This window comes from Lissotriton helveticus, chromosome 10, assembly GCF_964261635.1.
Source record: "Lissotriton helveticus chromosome 10, aLisHel1.1, whole genome shotgun sequence".
Lineage (NCBI taxonomy): Eukaryota > Metazoa > Chordata > Amphibia > Caudata > Salamandridae > Lissotriton > Lissotriton helveticus.
The window spans coordinates 1,091,998,976-1,092,022,473 of NC_136071.1; the positions used below are offsets into that span (position 1 = coordinate 1,091,998,976).

A 23,498-nucleotide genomic window follows, 5' to 3' on the forward strand; every position below is an offset into this window, starting at 1 on the left:
GGAGAAGACAGAAGTTCTAGTCCTCGGATCCTCCCCCTCTGTGTGGGACAACTCCTCGTGGCCCTCGGCACCACCCCACCCCCACGGACCACACCCGGAACCTCTGCATCATACTCGACTCCTCCCTCACCATGACCTGATAAATCAACTCTGTCGCTTCCACCTGCTTCAAAACCTTCAACACCCTCCACATCCTCCTCAAGACCTTCAAGTAGATCCCCCCAAAGCCAGAAAGACCATCACCTATCCCCTCGTAACAAGCAGACTGGACTACGGAAACACCCTCTACGCTGGAATCAACAAATCCCCTCCAGACCATCCAGAACACCGTGGCCAGACTCATCCTCGGCATCCCACGGCATGAGCACATCACCCAACACCTGTGAGACCTCCACTGGCTCCCTGGCAAGAAGAGAGCAGCCTTCAAGCTACTCACCCACGCCTACAAATCCCTCCACAACATCGGACCCAAATACATCACTCAACATGAGGGGTGAATTACTCTCATCTTTGGATGAAGATAACAAAAGCACAGCACTGCTGCTTGCCCTGTGCTTGCACAAGGATCTACACTCTCCCTAATTATCAGCTCAATCTTGGCTGCTTGCGCCCAAGTCATCAAACTCGACAACACTGGGTACCACTGCTTTGCTAATGAGACACTGCTACACCTAGAGCTACAAGAGAGATCCGCGCATAGGCAGCAGGTCAGGTCCTGCCTGGAGCAAGTGCAAGAATAGATGCATCAAAGCTGCTTTCACTCATCCATGACCAAGGTCCTTCTACTTGAAATAATTAACTCAACTTCACCTCAGCACTTTTTTCTGTCTTGAAGTCTTGTCATGTAAGGTAACAGATGGGTCCAGCAAGACTTATGCTCCTGCTATTCTGCGAAGAACTCCAAAGATTCTGCAAACGGTATGAGCGCTTTGCAAAAAAAATCTGAATACTTGATACTCACACATGGCTGCCATGGCTAGTGCAATTAGGTGTAAGACGTTTTTAATGGGGAGAGAAAGAGATTATTTTTTAAGGGGAGTGGGGAGATATGGTTTGCCCGTTTTTGAGAAAAAAGACGGGCTGAGGTCCTGCGATTGTGCATCGACCAAGATCTGTCCTTCAACTACTTTTTACCTTTCTGTGGTCTTCCTGTGGCACAAGGAGCCACTAATATTTTATGTAGCGCTTCATACCACACTTTTGCCGTTCCTAAGTGTTGCAAATAATAGATGTTAATATCACCCAATGTCATGGTCCTGAGTGTATCAACCTTGGTAGGATGGAAGCCTGAGTCAGCTTTGCCACAGATCAGATTGGTGACCTGCAGAGCTCCATGTGGCTCAGCAGTCAACATGTATTTCACTGATACATAGGAGGGAGTCTATTGCCGCCTTTTTTGCGCAACTTAAAATCCCACTTGTTGCTTAGGGGCACATGCATCAAGGTAAATTGCATTCGCAACCGGTGCGAATCGCAAAATTCGGCCGTTTGTGAATGCAATTTCCTTTTTTGGGATGCATCATGTTTTTTTATATTTTTGCAATTTAAGGAATCGCAATTATGTTGCGATTTCTTAAATTGCGATTGCATTTAAGAAATCCCAATTTGCAATTTCTTAAATGCAATGCATCACACTTTAGAAATTGCGAATTCGCAAATAGGGAGAGGTAAATTACCATGAAGTTCACCTTCATGGTAATTTGCGAAAACCTTGAAAAATGCACAAAAGTGCATTTTTCAAAGTTTCATTTTACACACACACATGCCCTTGGGGCATGTGTGTGTGAAAAATGTTCTTAAAGTTAAATTTCAGGGGTGCAGGGGGGGGGTCCTTTGGACCCCCCTGCACCCTTGAAATAGCATTCTCATTTTGCGATTCCTTAATTGCGAATCGCAAAATGAGAATGGCTTCACATTCATTCCTATGGGCCTCTAGGACCAATGGAATCAATGGGAAGGGATTCCTTAATTGCGATTCGCAAATTGTGAATCGCAATTAAGGAAAAACAAGAAATCGCAAAAAAAATAGCGATTTGTTGATGCATTGCCTTTTGCGAATTCTTAATTGCGATTCCTTAATTTTCACAATTAGGAAATCGCAAACGGGAACAATGATGCATGTGGCCGTTACTTGTGACAGAGCAACGGCAGCAGGAACTCAATGTCCCCTTTCAACTGGCTTCTTGCAGGTGCCAAAGGTGGGGCTCTACACCTCCCTGCCAGGAGCTAGACTAGACACAAGGCCTTCTGCAGCCTATTAAACCGGATAGCACTCACTGCAGTGGTGAATACTGTACTGGTGCCAGTTCATGGGCCAGCATTTTGCAACAGGGGGCGGTGCAAATGTTGGTGCACATGCCACTTGAAAACGGCTCTACAACAATGCAATGTATTTGATCGTAAAACGTTCCAAAGTCGCACCTGCCCAAGCTATCGAAGGTGCAAGTATCGTGCAAAATTGCACCCGTTTCCGTGCAGTCTAAATAATCCAGCCTCCAGTAATACAAAAAGGCGTGCGCAGTAGGTATAAATACCCAACCATTCGTAAATATTTGTCAACATATTTCTCCTTTATTTCCATTTATGCAGCTCGTGTTCTCCTGCAGGTTTCATATGTATTACTCTTTGCTTCTAAAAATACGACGTCTTATGCGTTTTTATGGGTGTGGCTTGACTCCTAACCGTCCCAACCCTCCCATCCCATGACCCCTAACCATTGGCTGATGCATTGGCGCTGAACACGTGAACCAGAGTCGACAATTTCATCCACCTCTGCTCTTTTTATTCATCCACAATGTGAAAAAAACAGCAAACGAAAAAGTGATGTTTGAATATCAAGACTTGATGTAGCAACTAGCGGTCCTGAGTGACTGACATCACAACGGCCATGCCTACACCTGTAGGCGCAGCGTGCTCCTAAAGCTCTCACTTAGGTGCCACCTCTGGTCAGGTGTCTCAGTCTTATAATTAAATTATCAACCAGCAGACAAGGTGCTGCCCACCCAGAAGCAAAGACTGTTATTATATCCCACTGTGGGGACATCCAAGTGACAAAGGTGTTCTGTGGCCGTGTACAGGAGCAAGGCGGAAGGACAAACCCCTTCATTAAATCATGGAAGGGCGACTTCGTATCTCTGCATAACCTCCATTAGGGGTACTTTATTGTGTGTAATACATGATCAAGCTTCCACCCTTCCCAGAGCCTTTACTTAAATATTTCTCGAAGTTATTTACCAACATTTTGCGCGGATGCTCGTATGACGCGCAAAGCTGCGGAAAGTGACATTAAACCTTGGAGCAAATAACTTATAATTAGAAACGCTGCTGCGAAAATAAACAACATGCCAAAACGAACTACAGTCCAAACTGTATGACATGGCACACATCGATTTCGGCTTTGGCGTAATGCAATCCAACAGTGCAACAAATCAACATATCCCACAGTTGTTTCATTATCAGCCAAAGCCCGTGAATTGCCAGTATGATATCTCAAAAGAAAGAGAACCTTCTAACTTTTTCATATATGCAACGATTTGATTTCATTGACTGTTATTTTATTGTTGATTATTCCATTGTCATTTGTACTCTTGAATTTTCAAACAGAATGTATACAATTGTTTCATTTTTTTAGATAAATCTCTTTTCAAATTAAAAGGAGAACCGAAAATCGAATTATACTTTTAATTGTTTGAAAAGCGGATGCATTTCTGCTCACTAACCTGCCACCTGGATTGTCTGCAGACGCTGGCAGCATGCATTGGGATGTCACAACTCAACTGTAATACATTATTATAGCATAGTAGTGTCAGTCTCCCCATAGGTGACCATCGAGGTCGCTACTAGGCTGTAATATGGAAGTTAGGCATGGGTTTTTATAGAGTTATTGCAGGCTTACACGTACTACGGTTCAGAGAGCATGCATGACTTGGAACCCTGTCTAACTCTGTCTAGACAGAGCTAGGCAGGGTTCTGTAGTAGTACCCCCAAGCTGCCCCCTTCTTTATTTCCCGACTGATGCACGCTGCCTCCAGACGAGCTGGTGCACTGTGGGTCTGCTCCCCTTGCACAAGTGACGTCAAACATCAGAGGTGTGAAAAAGTGTGCATGCACTGGTACGCGTGCGGTACGTACCTCGACAGCCATCGGCGGCTCCTAGTCCCGCAGAAGCGGCCCCACACCTCCGCTGATCGCTGCCAGCCCCACACAGCGAGCCGGCGACGGAGGCCCCCTCCGCCGCTCCGCCGGGGCCCGCGTCCAAATCTGCGAATGTACAGAAAAATGTGGGAAATGAGCAGAGAATCTCCTCGGATCTGGAGTAGGTGGAGAGATGTGAGCGCCAGAAGACTGGAGCGTAACTGCTGCCTCGCCCACCCGCAGCCCCCACCCCTGTTTTCTTACTAAACTCAATCCAGATTTGTTTTGCGAAAGATGCGTGACATTTCTCTCCCCCCCGTGAGTCCCCCTGAACGCACCGGCCGTGCCAAGCTCCCAGGCCGGACTGCTGGCCTTCAGTGCGGCCTCCGAGCGCGGATCAGTCCTGCTTTCCCCGGCAGCTGCTCTCTGTAACTTGCATTACAGGGTCCCTGATGCAAAGTGCACATTTTTGGCAAGCTGGCCAGACTGGAGGACGGTGATGCGTCACAAGTATAGCGTCAGTTTCCACTTCACTCATTTACAAGGAAACCAATATATTGCTGTATTTTGGAGGAAGTCAGGCGGCTACGACACCCGTTCCTTGTCACATTTAAGTGTCAATTTGTAAAATAAAAAAAAGAAATAAAGTCCAATCGGTTGTCAAATCTCAACACAACTCCCCCTAATCTTGATTCCACCTCAGACCTCTTTCTTCCACCACCCTACACTTCCTGCCTCTTTGTCTCACTCTTGCAGCTTTTTTCCAACCCTTCTTTCTTCCTTTATTACAGTTGTCATGTCTCTTCCTCTTTCTTTCTTGTTTTTCTTCCTTTTCTGCCTTTCTCTCTCTCTTGCTCTGTCTGGGTCAAGTCTGGTGATTACCAATAAGTGCTAGTGCCCTCCACCTGCAAGCACCAGCACAAATTAAGAATTAGGCCCATGTAGTTAAACCATTTGCCAACTTGCTCATTGTTATTTATTTAATTCGCAATTTCACAGCAAAGTGATCCCCATTTAAACACAATCAAATGCATATCTATATTTAATAATTTATATTAGCCACAAGTATTACAGGCCTGATATACTAACTCCGTTCAATTCAATTCAATAGGAATTTTATTCGGTTATTGTAAAAAAAGAATAACCATAAAAGTACAATTGATAAAACGCCATCACAGTGAACAATAAAAATAACATTCGGATTATACATCAAATAGGAATTCAGTCAAATAACGTATTAAAATTCATGTTATAATTGATTTACAGATCCGAAAACAGCTTTTAAAAAGGCGGAGACAGAGGCAACAGTAAAAACTTTGTCCAGCTTCTGGATGGCCAGGAATGCAGGGCGACATTGACAACTAACTCCATTCACAACGTAGGGATAGCCCTATGCCTTGCGACCTGGGGTGTAATTTGTGATACAACCTATGTACTAATAGATTGGAAAGTAAATTGCCCCTTCGCAGGAGGTTGCAAAATCGACAGGCTGACGTGTATTTTTTCGACTGGTCACATGTTTGAACCTCTTGTGACTGTCTGCAAATGCATATATGGCTGGGTCCAAACTGAGGTGGCATGGTGTGCAAAAAACGATGGATTGGGATATGGCCGGATTAATTACCAGTGGCTGAGATTCATTCAAGCATTCCATCCATCATCTTGTTTTTGTGTGTTTATTCCCTAAGGGTGCTTGGTATGCCCAGACGTCGGTCCTGAAATCCCTGTGCCACTGGAACCAAACTGTACCAGGCTGAAGAGCCCATAACAAGGGCGAAACCAGCCCTGAGTTGCTTGTCTTCCGGTTCAAGGAGGACCTGGCCTGGCAGGTCGGGCTGGCCTGTTCCTGTGAGGAACAGGATCAAGACTGATTTAGATATGTCTGGGTCCACACTGAGGTGGCATGGTGGGAGAGAAATGTGGATTGGGATGTGCCCCCGAGCAATCGTTAGTGGCCGAGATTAATTCAAGCATTCCATCCATCACCTTGTTGTTAATGCAGAGATGATGGTCTGCAAGGGACAGCGGATCACCATCCCAAAATTTGCTTTCTCAAACAGTAAACATATTTTCAAAGCCAGGCTGTGTCCATAAAACTAACATGTGAAGCTTTTAAAACAATTACATTTTCCCATTTGGGACCAGTGAATGAATCCTGGGGAGAGGCTGTTGTCCCCTGGAGCTCCACTTGCGCCCCCCAGGCGATTTAACACAATTCCCAGGTCTGATGATGTCTCACAAGGGCATCTACCTCCATGTAAATTAGTTATAATCTCAGCTTGAGAGGTGGTAAAGTTTCAGTGGTTTGCAATCACAAATTTGGTGACACACTAGCGATACAGTCCTTTGCAGCTCACAAAGAGCAGGGAATGCCTCTCTTACACCCCATCTCGTTTGTGATTCAACTGGGATCACAAACCCCGTTTACAGATCAGAAAGTCGATTCTGACTCATAAACGGGGATTGGTACAATATAAAAGCGAATTTTGTGGAAGCAAAGCCTAATTTACAGGCTTTGTCACTGCAAAAATCTGTAGTACAGGAGTCCCCTTATTCTGTTTCTGGACCCCATACTGAGAAAAGTAAAAAAAAATGGGCGACATTGGTCCAATTAACGCTCTTGAATCAACAGCAGGGAGTATCAAGTGGGGGGGTGTAACAGGTAAGCACCACTCGGATGTATATCGTTACAACGCATGCTTTTTCAATGCATGCCTTTACAACGCAGGTTTTACAACGCAAGTCGTTACAACGACTTGCGTCGGGGGGCGCTGGATAGTGGAATAGTTTAATTTACTATTCCAACTCCAGTCCCCGTGGATAGTAGGGAAGGTTTTGGATAGTAAATTAAACTATTCCCTATCCTACAGCGCCCTCAAGCTCAAGTCGTTGTAACGACTTGCGTTGTAAAGGTACTGCGTTGAAAAAGTTTCGTTGTAAAGGATGTTTCCCGCACCACTCCATTCAGCCGTAAATACAGTTTGTCAGCAGGAGGTTCTATTCCTCCAGCTCAAGTATATAATGGAATTGAAACATCTACTCAAGTGGGTTGACTTAGAAGCTGCTAAGTGTGATATTTCATATCTAGAGTATTGTGTTAGCGCTTCATTGTGAGTTCCATGGTCATCCTCTCAGTAAGTAAGACCTATGTTTTGGATGCATCCTTATTTAAACGTGCTTTTATCAATTATGAGAAGAATATCACTAAGTGGCAATGACGTTTGGGATATCCCCCATGATCTTGCACAAATCGTTTGGAAGTATTATCCCATTCAATCAAACTATTTAATATATCACGGGAAAAAGGGCACTCACAACCGATACATGACAAACACTGTTGAGTAACATTGATATCTCACTATTAAGAAACCCTTGCAGCACATATATCACCCTTAGAAATGGAACATTTGCAAAACAAGCTTCATTCATGATCATTGCTCGGTCATTACACTTAATTGACCTTGTCTTCACTAAAGAACGCTTGCAAAACATAAAAGGTCAGGACTTTATATCAGTAAGCAGAATTTGCCAAACTGAGACAAAATTGTTGCCTCAAACAGAATATTGAAGATGGCTGCCAGAAAGACTGCCCTAAAGGACAGATTAGATGACGTTGAATGCAGTAACAGGAATAACAATACCACATTATTGGAATCCCAGAGGGAGAAGAGGGTTGTGACAAAACTTTCTTTGTGAACCTACTATAAGTCATCCACAACATTGTAATAAGAGGAAATATCTTTAGGTTCATAAAAGGCAGTGGGTGTATCAGGTGAATAGCTTTAACTAGATTTTTGGTATAGTTCTTAAAATATGCATCAGTAACAATGATGTTCCAGTCTTACTAATTAAGGCAGTTCCTAAGAGACTGGAAGTATGCCTCAGTCTTTGACAGTAATATGTGCTCCACTCACCTCCTAATCAGGTCAAGACAGATTAAAAACACAGCAGCAGCGTCAATGCAATGGATTGGTCCGGCATGCAAAGGAGAGTCATTCGTGAGGGGACTGTGCAAACTCACATCAACTGCAGAGAAATGAGCCCGTAACAGATACAATATAAATCCTCACTTCAGGTCTGGGGGTAATCCAGATTAGAGCGGGAATAGTAGTCACTGTCTGAACTTGGATTACAAGTAATGCAGGAAACACAGCACTGCTGAATTTTCCTCTCCGACATTTTGCATAGAAAGACCTTGCAAAATGTGTGCAGAAAAATGTTCCTGAATGTGTAAAAAACATCCTGAAATTGCCATGTAAACAATGAATCCCTGGGTTATTCCCCATTGTTTAGAGGACCTCTCCAGCTACTGTAGTACAATCGCACCTGGAAATGACTGCATCCTCGGGTATGAGGATTTTCGTGTGAGGTATTACCACTCTGGACATCCGTCAACGCGCAAACTGAAATCCATATAAGGCAAACTGTAATATTTGCTCTGCACAGAGGAAACACACAATTTGACAATGAAAAACCATTCCATTTTTAGACCATAAAAAAGTACCAATAAAAATGAACAATCAAAACAGAAGCAGATGGGGAAGAATCTTAAACCTGAAAACAAGTCATATATCTGCACATGACTGATGTTGAACATCAAAGAATTCTGACATGGCTTAAACAGTCAACAATTTCTAAAATTCAAATGCTCCAAGACAGAGCCAGGGTCACTTCACTTGTTCAAAATATGGACTGTTCCTGCCCAGCCAAACCAATCTAGAGAAACAGTTCCTCTAAAAAGGAAAATTAGAACTCTTGGACCCAGGCCTAACCTCACAGGTAACTGGGTAGTTAAATCCACTTTTCAGGAAATGAAATTGCTCAAAAGCCCCCCTCCACTGAACACCACTCAGTGCTGGTAGAAGCACTTGTACATTTTTTCTTTCGCTACAGCAACACACTATACTACTGCCTGCCCTCCTATCAAATCAAGAGATGCCAACAAGCCCAAAATGTTGCATTTCAAGTCGTATTTGTCCTGGGCAAAAATAAATACATCACCAAACTCCATAGAATAGAAACCTATATTCTGTCAAATTCAGAGTATCCTTCAAAATCTTTATCCGTACACTCAAATGCCTACATGGCTCCGCAGCCTTTTGTCCACGGAAACACCATCACCAACCAACAAGCATTGGCAAAGCCAAAATCTCTCACTTTTGAGACTTATTGACTTTGCCAATGTTTTTAGCCATGCAGCAATGCTGTGCCATATCGCTAAAGAATTTAGAACACAAAAAAGGTAGTGGTGTGGCAAGCCGTACCATTTTGTAGGCAAGTGCACCATGCATGTCCGTGTCTCCAAAATGTTGCAGCTACATTTATTATTTTAGTTACTGATCCAAGTTGGATCTATAACTAAAAAGAGAAAAACACATGGGTTAAGCACAAAGGGGGCAGAAGCAACAAGGGGGTGCAAATGGGAGATGGATAAAACACAGGCATGGGTGGGGGGCAGAAAGAAAAGGGATCTGCGGATGGGGAAGCAACAAGGGCGTGGGTGGGGGATCAAACAGACGAAGGACAACATGGAGCTAGTGGGGACCAAGCACAAAGGTGAGAAGGCTACACTGAAGAGTGGGTGGGAAGCACACAAGTGAGCGAGAGAAACACAGAGGGGCCTATTCCGATGTTGGACGGCCCTAAGTCCATTCGACATCGGGCAGGAGCTGTAACCGACCGACCTGCTGTCGTTGGTTACAGCCCTGCTAGTATGATGCGACCGAACAGGGTTCGGTCGCATTCGTATACCTTACAATGCAAGCATGCTTTCCGACCGGAAAGCATGCTTGTAATGTAGAAAGCAGGGGTGCAGTTCATCCTTGCACCCTGTGACTGGCACCCCAAGGTGCCTGCCACCGGGTGCAGGGATCAACGGAGGGGCACCATAGGTGCCCCCAGGCCGCCATCCAGTGGCCTCTCACCCATGGGGGCCCTGCTGGGGGCCCCCAGAGACAGCTTCCGACTGCCTTTTCGTGCCGGACAGACCGGCACGAAAAGGCAGTGAAAAGCTGCCATCGTATTCCCTCGGTCGCACAGAGGCGACCGGGGGAATACTGGAGGATTTACGGACTGCCTGTCGTCCACAATCCGGAAATCCGAGTCGCATTCCTTCCCGACTGAGCCCATCGGAATGGCTCGGTTGGGAAGGAATCCGGCTGGCACTGACCGATTCGGTTGGAAGGGCTCCAAACATGGTTCGGAGCCCTTCCGGCCGAAATCGGAATCGGCCCCAGAGTGCATTGGACCACACAAGGGAGATGCTAGTAAAACACATGCACTCTCTTTTAGAGTGCTTAAACAAACATTAAAAATGAAAACGTGAAGGGTGGAAAGGCATACTAATTGGACCATAACATAACTTAACATGTGTATTTGTAAAGCGCACGTTCACCCTTTTATAATGCTACAAGATCTTTTCTCATTATCATAACCCACTGCCTCAGATCATCTTCTCACTGACATCTAGAAGCAAATAAGTTATGTACTCTGCGCAACACAAAGTAATATAATTGGAAAAGAATAAAATAAAGAAATTTATGAATGTCTTTATCCAAGTGTGATTGAAAAGAAGATTGACTGATCATGCAAAGGTTTGTAGGCATGTAAGTATCTCTTTTCCTGGCATGCCTTGGCTGGCTTCTTAGTCTTAGACCCTGATGAGGAGTCAGGTGGAGGTGAAGTACCACATGGAATCCACTCCACTTGATTCAGGGTGGGCAGGTGCTCAGCACCCGGTTTTCTTGGGTGTATGATCACAGGACCACTTTTTCCAGGCAGCAGTTTCACCCCGGAAACTTTGCATGAGGTTTTGATTGCATCAGCAGTCAAGCCCTGTTCCCCGTTTTTTAATGTCAGGGGAAGAATACGGTGCTTCCCCCGCCATAACTTACCTTTCCCATACTTCCCCTATTCCCACCACGAGGCAGAAGCATCCATTTACCACCTGTTCAAAGCACGTGGCAAATGCATGCTTTAACCCCCATGGATTAGGGAATTCCACGAGGTTTTAAGACCGGTTAATCTTGTCCCACATGGTAATTCCCCATTCTATGGGGCTTTCCTTGAAATTGCCTGGTACGGATGTACGTCAGTACAACGCGATCAAAATGATCGCGCTACTTTACGACGCAGCCATTACAATGCAAGTCGTTACAACGACTTGCGTTGGTGGGCGCTGGATTGTGGATTAGTTTAATTTTCTATTCCAACTCCAGCCCACGTAACAGTAGGGAAGGTGTTGGAATAGAAAATCAAACTATTCCTTTAACAAGAGCGTCCTCCACTGCAAGTCGTAGTAACGACTTGCGTCGTAATGGCTGCGTAGTAAAGGACGTGTGGTGTAAACACCGCGTTGTAAAGGATGTTTACCCCTGGTACTGGCTTGGATTTACCAATCAGTAATATAAATTCACATTCAAAGTTACTGCCACGCCAGTACCGTGCAACGCAGAATCAGTTCTTAGAGAAGTCAACCCTTCTTTCTTAAAATGTTTGCAGTCTTGTAACCATACATCTTTTAAGCAATCAGTGAACATGTTAAATGTACTATACATGTAAATCTGAGCTTACCTCGTGGCATGTGAGATGTGGCCCAGCACAGCAGCTTGATGGTTCTTGTGCTCAGCTTGGCCCCCCAGAAGGACAGTTCTGCATAGGGTGCGCTCTCATCTCTCAGCACTGATGTTCTACATAAAATGATGCAGTTCCCCCTATTTCACCCTTCACAGAGATTGGATGGGAGCCTTTTCGGGCATCTGGCACCTTAAGATGCAGCCTGTGCTGTGCTCGCAGTGAAACAGATAGACTTCAGTAAGAAAATGGAACAGTGCGCCATCTGCTCTGAGCCTTCCCTGAGACACATCACGTTTAAAGGTGGGTGGAGGAAGCGAAGACTGAAGGAATAAACATCTCTTGGAGCCTGAATGCAACAGGGAACCCAGCCTGACTGATCAGCAGCTGAGAGCTATGGAGGGTACTGTGGGTGCACGGGCTGAGATGGTGCCACCTTTCCACCCCAGAGGCTTTCTGCTGCACAGATTCGGATGCTAGGGGTGGTTGTGGGTTGGCGGGATGTGGTAGAAATAATTATAATAAGTACAACAACTTTTGTTCTATATAGCGCTGATTACTGCACTCCTGCAGTTTCTCGACACTAGGGAGTAGTGCAAGATTTTGGTACATTGGTGCATACTAGTGGAAATTAGAGAAAGGCATTTTCACTCACACATGGCCTTTGTCATGGAGAATTACAAAGGAGTCAATTAAAGTTCAGTACAAAAACAGGGGGACTAACAGGCCCAAGATTTGAGTTGTGTGCCCACTTTCTATATTGCGTAAAAAATGGGGAATAACACACACAGATGGTATTTCAATCTGTTTTGTACATAACATTTTTCAATTTCACCAGATGTGCACTCACAGTTGCTTGGAGTTACACTTCTTTAAAGTTTCGACAGTATGAGAGAAGGGAGTAGAGCCTGGGAGGGTTGTGGGAGCACTTCTACTAGCCATCAATGAAAAAAAAAATCAAAACACACAACCTTGGTCAGGGCTGCCCCCTTTCCCCTTACTTGCTCACGCTCCCTACGGTGCTCTCGGACGCATAGCATTATATGCAGACGATGTATTGTTTTCCCGTACAGACCCCAACCAGACAGGTCCGAGGCTGCTCCGGACAATGCACATTTTTGGTGAGACCTCCGGTCTATACATGAACGCCTGTAAGTCATTCCTGTGGCCGATACGGGAAGGGGGGCATCTGGGAAAATGGTCCAGCGAAGCGGCAGTTGTTCCGGATGGGTTCAGATATCTGGGGGCATTCCTGTTGGCCCCCCAGCCCGCTTCATGGGACAAAAATCTGGCCCCATTATGGGTGTAAATTAAGGAGCAGGTGTTCTCCTGGTCACATCTACCACTATCCCTATTTGGCAGATCAGCAAGTTTTCAAGATGGGTTCTTTACACCGCCTTTTGTACCAACTCCAAAATCATCCCTTCCTAATACTGCCCACCTGGTTCTGACAAATGAACGCAATCCTGGGTCATTTCCTTTGGGTTGGGGGTTACGCCAGGGTGGCCCTGAGAACCTGCTTTCAGACCACATACTTTGGGGGCATAGCGACCCTGGATATCCAGGCACACCACGCGGCGCAACCAACTCCTCAATGACTGGTGGTATGGGGATAGGCGAGACCCAGCATACGCAGTTGAACGCTGGCTAATGGATGATGTATCTGTGCATACGATTTTGTACTCCGGCACTCAGAGCTCTCCCGCCAGCAGTCGCTGCGCCAGGTGGGGTGGTGAGGCCTACTGACGAAAGAGACCGCCTGTGGCATAATGGTCTCCTACCCCAGCTATCGATGCTACCTGGTTTTGGGGGATGGAAGGCCATAGGCATATTTACGCTGGGGGTGGTCCTGCTGGGTAAGACTCTAAAGTCCTTCCAGGAGCTCCAGAAAGAATACAACATGCCCCACATGCAGTTTTATAAATACCTCCAGTTTCCCCACTCACTATCCCCTTGTATTGCCCACCAGGAGGACAGACCTAGGTTTTCATGGGAGATCTTGGAGACCATAAAATGACTAAAATATATCGAACACTCGGTACTAATAGACCCACTACATTGGATGCAATTAGTGACGCCTGGCAAAGAGATTTAGGATCGCTACATGATGACGATTGGGCCGAGGCTATGGCGTCCCGCTGGGTGCTGCCATCGCGGCGCGCCTACGTCTCATACAATTTAAATATCTTCATCGGGTCTTCTTCTCTAGGTATAGATTATGGAGGGTCGTACTAGTCAAATCCCCTTTAGGTTTGCGCAGTAGAAACTCTGAGGGCTCCCTATTACACACAATATGGCAGTGTACCGCGTTCCTAAGGTTCTGGTGGGGGTTGTGGCATGTTAGAGGTGCTAGGGTGGAATATTCCATTCCCGCCGCCATTGGCCATATTACATATTACTGAGGGGATAGGGGGTAATAGATACAAGCTCCACCTATTATTTCTGGGGTTTACCTTGACGAAACGTGATATTGCCAAGTTGTGGAAGGCTGTGTCCCTCTTCTTTAGTAGAAGTTTGGAAGAAGGGATTGGACTTTTGCATGGGTTTAGAGATACCAATATTCAAAGTGAGGGGGTGTCTACTACGGCTGTAGACAAATAAAATTTGTTTTGGAAAAAAAAACTTCTGCCACAGGCTGCGGCTGATGTTCTGGGAATGTTCATAAATCTGTAATGGACATTGGCTGTGCAAGCATGAGCAGAAAACTTGCCTTGTATGGGGGTTTCAAGCCCAACTACTGTTCCCCCGTGTTATAACAACTCATTACCGTGAAAGTATGTGAAGGGAGCCGCAATTGTGAGACACATGATGGTACCATTTGAGTTGGATGATCTGAGTTGCCACCAGTTAAAACTTGGTGGAAAGTGTGAATCTAAAGCATGTGCCGGTGCAATCTGCATTCAACTCTAAGTTGGTGCCAGTTTTTGCCCATTTTAACACAACTGCCAGGATCTATGTGATGACAGAAGTGTCTCCCACACACTCCCGATCCTCAGCCTCCATCATTGACAATGCGGACTTCTTAGCTCTGTGGCAGGAGGTGTTAACAGTCAATTTACAAAAACAATAACATAAATGAAGGGGCCCGAAGTTTTTCTTGGAAGTCGGCTGCCGGCACTACCAGAACTTGTGGTTTCTGCGTCAAGGCCATCTAGATTTGAATCTACTACATGCCTCTTTCTTCCACCTTTGTAAATTTTCTTTCTCTTTATCTCACTCTTGCAGGTTTTGTTTTGTCCCTGATTTCTCACCTTTTCACTGTTTTCTTTTTCTTCCTCCTTTTCTGCCTTTCTCTCTGTCTCTTGCTCTGGGGCAAAATCTGATGATGAAAAATAAGCCAACCTTAACTTGTCCCTCTAATATACATTCACATTGTGATTAACCATCCCGTAATATTAATTTTTCACTATTGTGTACTTCCACAGACTGGCACAACAGTCAATATAGACTTATATGAGTAGTGTAGGAAAGTGCCTTTTTGTATGGTCACCTCCATACTTTTCTCTCCATTGCTGATGGTTATGAGTCTGAAAGTGCACTGGAGCCTACTAACCAGGACTCAGTGCCAATGCACTCTCCATGAAACATGATGAATGTGAATTGGCAAGGACATTGCCCCTTATAAGTCCTTGGTAAGTTGTACTAGTGGCACCCAGGGCATGGGAGTTAGAGAGTTCACCATGGCTTGAAGCACTATTTGTGCCACCCTGAGTGACCCAAGTAAACAGAAAACAGCAGTCCTGCCATTGCAGACTGCATGAGCAGTGCAAACTGCTCGAACTCAACTTTGCCCTCACCATGTGTGGCAAGGGCAAAGCACTGTTTTTAATATATGTCAGTCACCACTACAATAGGCCTCCTGAGCCTTGCCGGGAGGATGAGTTCTGGTAAAGGCATAGACATATAAGTGCAAGCGTATATGTCCCTCTAGAAGCCTCCTTCCATTAGGGGCTACCATAAGTTTTCAGGGGGGCATAAGATAACATGGGCTAGCACCCAGGCACCCCCAGACAACCAGCTCCATTATGGTCCTACTGAAAAGTGTAAGGTTTGGTATCAAGCAACTTGTCTCATCACGCCAACTTTTCTCTATAGTCGGATAGAATGTGCCATGCACCCAGGTGGCTACCATAGAGGCTGCCCACTTGGCTGTCCCGGCCTTACCTGTGTCCTCGCTGATAGCCTGCAGCTGCTGCCACCAAGACAGGAATCTGACCCCCTGCCAATGGGTGTAAGCTCTCTCTCAGGAGGCAGAAACAAAGGTCTGCCTGGGAGGGAGGTGTCCCCTCCTTTCCTGGCAGGATGGCTAGTGAAGTGACACATCAACACGGTGAGCTTCAAAGCCCTCACCGCCTCTGGTACCCAACCAGGCTTCCTACCGGTGAAAGAAAAAGCCATCCCCTTACCACAGGCACATTTGAAAACCAGGCAGGTGGGAACATTAGTTACTTAGGGTGATGTACACCCCCAGAAGGCTAGCCACACACCTAAACTGGGCTACCTAGTATGTTCACCTGAAGAGGGGTTCCGCTTTTTTTAAAAGTGGCAGATTAGAGGCTTCTGATTAGAAAGGGTGCCACCCTCCACAGGAAATGGGAATCTCAGAGGGCAGATTAGCCGATGGGGCTAGTTGCCCATTGGCTACAAGCTCCCGTATCCCTAACAGCCCTAAATCTAGAATTTAAGGGGCTCCCCTGGCACCGAAACCTCATATCTGCTTGAAGGTTGTATGTCGTTACAACACATGCCTTTACCACGCATGCATTACAACTGAATGTTTTTTGTTCGCATAACCTTTTCCACGAATATTCCTTTACCACACATAGATTTACACCGATTTTCGTTGTATATTTATGCATGTTAAAGGCATACTCGTGCTATAGGTTATATCCCTCCCCTAATCCTTCTTATATTTAGCCCTGCCCTTAACCCTCAATTTTTTTTAAAATTTAAATTCCCCTTACCTCTTCACGTCCTCTCCTGTCTATCTTCCTTTTTGACGTCGGACGTCGCAAAGAGGAAGCAGAAGTTTCTTTCCATTTCCCCTCTAACGACGCTGATTGCCTCCACTGCGCTTCACATCAGGCGCGTTTTTTTTTGGGGGGGGGGGGGGGGAGACCCCCCAAGTCCCCTTTTTATTCCCTCACTTTTTTTTAATTTATGGGGGGAGACCCCCAATCCTCCTTTTTCAAAATGTTGCCTTTACCACATATGCCTTTACTACGTATCTCGTAGTAAAGGTATGCGTGGTAAAAGCTTTCGTGGTAACCACACATGCGTTGTTTGCGTGGAAACGGCCACGTTGTACTGGCCGTTTCCCGTGCTTGAACTGTAACCAAGGACAAAGATGAGACCTGTGACTGCAGATTCAGGACGTTCACAAAGCAAAGGCGAGATAATCTGAACCTGTGGCAACCACCCTTCAACTCCACGATCACGACTCATCCTGGACCAGAGATCAGCTCCAAAAGAAAGAGGAACCTCTCTTCAAGTCAAAAGCAACACCAGAACTTCCTTGGACTAGAGGTAGTAGTCCCCTGCAGCCCAGCTAAATTGCACTCCAAGAACAAAAGAATCGCTACCCACCGAGGGATTGCCCAAAAGTAAATGGTCTAGTGGATTGTGGAAAACATTCTCCTGACCTCCAGAAAGTTTCAGGCAGCTACTGTTTTCCCCCTAGACTCCAGGACGTCAAAGTAACTGAAAGCTGTGTTCGCTACTACCAAGACATGCTGGTGGCCAGCCAGGCTACCACTGCCTTTGTTCGAAGCTGTGTCTCGAGGGAAGCCCGCAGCATGTTCAACCAGCCACCTCAGTGGCCCGTTGTCGAGATTTTGCACCCATTTCCTCACCAGTACCATCCAAGCAGAAAAAACAGCCTCTGTGGCTCTCGCATTCTGCATCAGAGACAGCCAGGATAACTCTGCACCCAAACCCTAAGAGCCAGGTAAAATTCAACTGACTGTTGGACCCTGGTACGCAGACCAGCATCACCTTACCCCCAGTGGTTTCCACTGGACTCGACCCGCAAGTGATGAAGTGTCACTAGTATTTTCCCATTGACCACAACGTTATCGTTTTGCACTGATTTATATTTCCTTTGAAAATCCATAACTTCGAATATACTCATCCGATTGTCTTAATTTTGGTGTATACATTTATTTAAAAGTCTGCTTAATTTTATAAATTTGTGTCATATTTCTTTTGAGTCGTGTCAATTATATATCATCAATATTGGTTCTCTGAAATGCTTAGCACATGTTCCTCTAGTAAAGCCTGACCGCTCGGTGCTACACTACCAGGAATGTGCTTGGAATTTATTGGTGTGAATCTAAAAAGACCTATGTGTGGAAACGTAAAGGTATTGATAGCAAAGCCTAACTAGCCTCACTATATAATAACCCACTTTCCTACAAGTAGCTAGATGAAGAAAAATCTTCACTCTATTAAGGTTTGAGTACAGAAGAAAAAAGGTTAATGATGAGCACCCCACCTCTTGTGCTTTCACAGAGACAAAGTAGCCGGGGTGTAAAATGGCACTTAGCAATTCGACACATAATCTTATGCAATAGCATGAAGGTATTACAGTTACTAACAGCCATACCTAGTTATGGGCACAGGTGAGGACAAGTATGGAAGAAGCTGGGGCACAGGGGAACATCCTTTACAACACGTTAATGACACCGCAGTGCAACGACTTGTGCTGGAGGGCGCTCTAGGCTAAGGAATAGTAGATTTACTATTCCAGCACCTTCCCTACTGTACGTAGGCTGGTGTTGAAATCGTAAATCTTACTATTCCTAAGTTCAGCACCCTACAGCGCAAGTCGTGGTAACGACTTGCGTTGTAAAACCTGCGTTGTGATGGTCTGCGGTGTTTTATACCAGGTTATACCGTCATACATCGGGGGCACAGGACTCTAAATCCACCCAGCAATGCTGCAGGGTCAAGAGGGTCTCCTGGTAGGAAGCAAATATACCTTCACTTTCCATCTACAGCTGGACATTTGCAAGATCCATCCGATACATGGACCTGTTCATAATTAGCCAATTTTTTGACAAAGTGTTGGTGAATGAAAAAAGATCCCGGCAACATTTTTCATCTGTTGGATACAGTCATCTTCTTTGATCCGTGGCTGACCCTTAGAATGCTTCAGGTCAGTGACCATCACAGTTGTACAAGATTAAATATAACCAAATCTCCCAAGTTTCCACCAGGTTAATTGTTCCCAGCACCGCAGACCCACACCATTCTACATCTTGTGAATTCCAAGTAAAAGGGTCATGAAAAGTTCCCACCCCCAAATCCCCCCTGCCCGCCACCCCCAAACTCCCCCTACCCCTCACCCCCCTCCAGTCACAATGCCCGGCAGGTCTGGCCACCAAAAAAAGAAGCCGCGAGCGATTAAAAGGACAATTCTGTTTTCAAAGAGAGAGGCAGATGGATAGTACAGTAAACACATCATCTTCATGGAAGACTGTTTATTTACACAAAGACAGACATAGAACTTAATAACAAAATTCTGAAAGGTAGGAAAATAAGCACAGACCCAGACATAAATATTCATAAAAATGTTAGTCTAGATATGAGATTGAAAAACATCCAGAGGCCCAGAGACACACAGCACAGCTACTTCAGTATGGCCTCATCTTGGGAGGTGAACTTGTGAACTGGTTCACTGCAAATGGCATTGAATGGAGTTAAAATAGTTGTTCAATAAATCAATCCTGGGCTTGACTCCTCACTGCTTGCATAAATGATGTTGAAGCCTTATTTCTATGTCTACTGAAAAATCATGGTTAGCTACGATCCACCATGGATGACCACGCCTGGACTGCACTTACGATGAACAAGGGTTCTTGAAGACCATTGCGACCAGATCTAGTAAGTCAACAAACTTAATGAGAGGTGTGGCGCCACGGCCAGGGCAACTGACGCTGGAATCTGAGGATCAGGGTTCGATCCCCGGCTCCGGCGGCAGGTTAGCCCAGCACCATGTGACTCTGGGCAATAGCTTGCTTAATCTTCCCGACGGCCCCCAGCGCCCAGAGACCCTTACGGGTGATTGTGCGCTTTACAAATGTGGATTATTATTATTATTATAATGACAATAGTACTACACACAAGATACAAATAGACAACACTGATTCTGACTAGAGATGTATCTCTCACTCATTCAATGAAGATAGCATTATCAGACTAATCCTATATTCAGAGCTTCTTACCCTGAAGGCCGGGTTGGGATACTGATGACCATCCATTGGCCTTCCCTGCAGAGTGGGCGAAAATCCCTTTTCCTTCCTCTTGACACTGTTGAGACATGTAGTATTACCCCAACGTTGAAGGGATCATTAACAATGCCTAGATGTAAAAAGAGCAGTGGAGACTTACCACATAAGTGAAGAGGAGTTGGCCTAATGGCTAGGGCGGTCAACCTCGAATCTGGGGAACTGGCTTTGAGTCTCGGCAATGACACTGAAAATCCTGTGATTTTGGGCAAATTACGTAATCTCCCCGTGCCTAACAAAAATGAATGTGTCCTCATGTAATACAACTGGTGCTACGTAAAGCACTCTGATACCCGATTCGGGTCAAGTTTGCGCTATACAAAACTCTGTAAAATAAAAAAGTATCATCCAGTAGCTATATTAGATGCAGCTGGAAAAATATTTGCAAAGATCCTACTGCTGGTCCTTGCTGATAGTGGACGCAAAAATGTGAATCCGACAATCGAGACCCTCATGGGTGAGTAGTCGCGCTATTCCAACTCCGGATTGATTGATTGATTGAACCAGGATTAAGACCAGGAAGGCTCATTACCAGCAACATATTGTTTCTAAACTCATTAAAGAAGTGGGTTGTTCAGAATAAAATGACCTTGTATGTTGCTTTTATGGATGTATCCTCAAGAGGCCTTAATTCGTTTACAAAAATATATAAAATAAGTGCCAGGGCCCTCTTCAGAAGGCCACTGCAGCATACACCACCCAGTGCCCCTGCCAGGGCTGCCAATGACTGTACCAGCACAACTACTAAACATCATCACGAGGCCCGGGGTGGGGAGTCGCAAAGGCCGAGCCAGGGGTTGCACAGTGCAAGCCAGAGGTCGCAGCCGCCAAATGATGTCCATGACTGGAAAGGTATCAGTCTAAAAAGAGATGTGAGCAGTGTAGTGGCAAAGGTGCCATAGGCTCTGGTGCAAGCAAAATGGGCAACCAGCTGTTATTTTCATTGTTAAATCCAGCCATAACTGGAGTTCAGTCGGCCTCTATCAGCCCTGGGCCCCAGTGCCACTGCACCTGCTGCACTATTGAAAACAACGCCCCCTCGGTGAGCAAATGGAGACTGGGCAAGAGGACCAGGAGGTGGGTGATGTTAAGAAAAGGCTCATAATGGATGGAGATGTACCATTGGCAGACAAGAAGTCAAGTGGCCATGTAGTGGAAACTGATCCAACACCAGCCACTTCCTGGCAGTGATTACTTACTTCCGTCTAAATGCTAGTGATCATATGTGGCAGGTGTTGATGCAAATGTGTGGGGCCTGCCAATACTCAATATTGTGTTATAAATAACAGCTTGAAATGGGATTACGAAAAACTACATGACATTGTAGACAAAGGTTGTACCAGTAAATAAGTTATATTATTTTCAGTAGGCAAGCAAGGCCCTGGTACAGGCTCTAAAATCATATTCGAGTTTTGGCTAGTGGGCAATATTTTGGAAAACTGAAATGGTGCATCGGTGCAGTAAAAATCTAGAGCATCCATTTAAGAAACTTGCACTCAGATTCGGTTCTAGGGCGAGGTGACTGGGGAAGTGACAACTGGTGCTGACCACGGGGGTGGTGGGCACTCTGAAAACAAACATTGATGCGGAGGAGCAAATGCATTTATACTTCTATAGGGAAAAAACAAATAAGTCCCTATAGATGAGTCCTCATTCTCTACACTTATTTCCTTTATACTAATCCAATACACACTCCACAAATAGTTGTTAAAGCATATATTTTATCTGTTTTGTATCGCTGAACACACATGAAAATACATACAAAAAACATGTACATAAATACAAACATATACTAATAACCAATCCTTCCTACCCGTTGTCTTTACATACGGATGCTGAAAATAAACAAAGAACGTAATTTAACCCCTTCGGCGCTGCGCGAATTTTCGCGCTGTGCTGCCTTTTTAAATCAGTGGGCGGGGTTCAGACGGCCCCTGGCCGTCCTCCGCACACGCCCAACATGACGTCAGATGGCCTGAGGCCGGCCGAAGCACACAAGGGGTTAAGAAATACGGGGGTGATGGGGGCTGGAGGGAACCGTGTTATGAAACAACACTGATTTAAAAAGCACCTGCTGCAAAGTTCCTTGTGTGCAGTAGCAGTCGGCAGTAGGTGTTTCTTTAGGGCGGTGACGTGGGCAGGGGGAGGGGCAGGTTTGGGGGTAGTAATGTATCAATTACAGAGTTTTACAGGTAAGTAAACATTTAAATTTCGTTCACGAATTTCGTTGCGCACACTGCATCACATTTGGTGATGCAGTGCGCGCAACGAAATTCGTTTTATTTATTTAAATGTTTACTTACCTGAAAAACTCCGTAATCCATACATTACTACCCCCCACCCTGCCCCCCCCCCTGCCCACGTCACCGCCCTACAGAAACACCTACTGCCGACCGCTACTGCTTGTGTGTCCAGCAGATTTCAGGCAACAATAAAAATGTCAAGATAAGTCTCATGATAAATGTTCCCGCCGGAGAGAGATAAGAGTTTTGTCTCATGCTTGATTCTATTCATGATAAAGTAGCACAGAGGGTTAGTATGCCTGCTGCAAAGAACTTGTCCCTTGCAAATCACTGAACTGCATTTTATGTGGATGCGCAGTAGGTTACTGTTTTTGCCACAGAAATCTTTTTGTTACTTGAAGTTCCTAAGTTCCAACTCTAATGTAGCTTAGTGAGCTACGTACTGTCAAAATACAGGTGCATGCAAACTGCATGGTATAAGTTAGAACGTTATGTTTTTCCCTCAGTCTCTCATTATCCTAATTGTTGTTAAAAAGAGTTCATATGGATAGAAATACATTCTTATTTGTAAAGCCAACCAAAACCAATGAGGTACGTTTTAAATGCTGAGTTTACTAGCAAGGATGACATGTGATTCTTACACCTTGTAATTTGCATTGTCTTTTGTAACATTTACTATAGCCTGATGTATGCACTTATAACTTATTGTCTCTGTATAATGTGTTTGTGTGATGTAAAGTGCTCCAACACCGGCATGAGAGGCGTTATAAAACAAATGAAATGCATGTGAGAGAGGGGCTATGGAGAGATGAGGGGCACTGGTGGAGCGTGGTAGTGAGGGAATCGTGGAGAAGGGGGGGTTTTGGGTGGTGGTGCCAACAAAGATTGTTGCACTCGGTGCCACCAGCATTGAAGCTGGCTTGCCTGTACCATAGGAAGAGGACCCTAAGGTGGCATGAAGAAGTGAATTCCATTCCACTGGACAGGAAGTGCATGGAAAGCAGTGGCGCAAAGCCTCCAGATAAGGATCAATCTGCCTTAGGGGTTTCTCCTCTTATTTAATTAATTATGACCAGTGAAGAAGCCTGCCTTTTTGCCATGTCCTCTTTTTCACTTAGGGTACTTGTTTTTATTTGTATTTTTTATCTCCAGGAGTAGGTAGCTGCAGCCTGCAGAAGACTGCTGATGAGGGCTCAAGTATATATGTGCTCCATGAAAGGACACCTATTTTTTATTTGAAGTTGCCTTACATGCCGCTTTC

General features: G+C 45.3%; 1 protein-coding gene across 1 annotated transcript in view; it reads right to left on the minus strand.

Moving 5' to 3' along the window:
* Positions 1-23,498, minus strand: part of NHSL2 (NHS like 2) — a 1,069,731-nt gene that overhangs the window by 674,495 nt on the left and 371,738 nt on the right. The window contains exon 2 of the mRNA XM_078663807.1: positions 4,132-4,260. Coding sequence (XP_078519933.1) covers positions 4,132-4,260 — 129 coding nt within the window. The remainder of the gene's footprint in view (positions 1-4,131; positions 4,261-23,498) is intronic.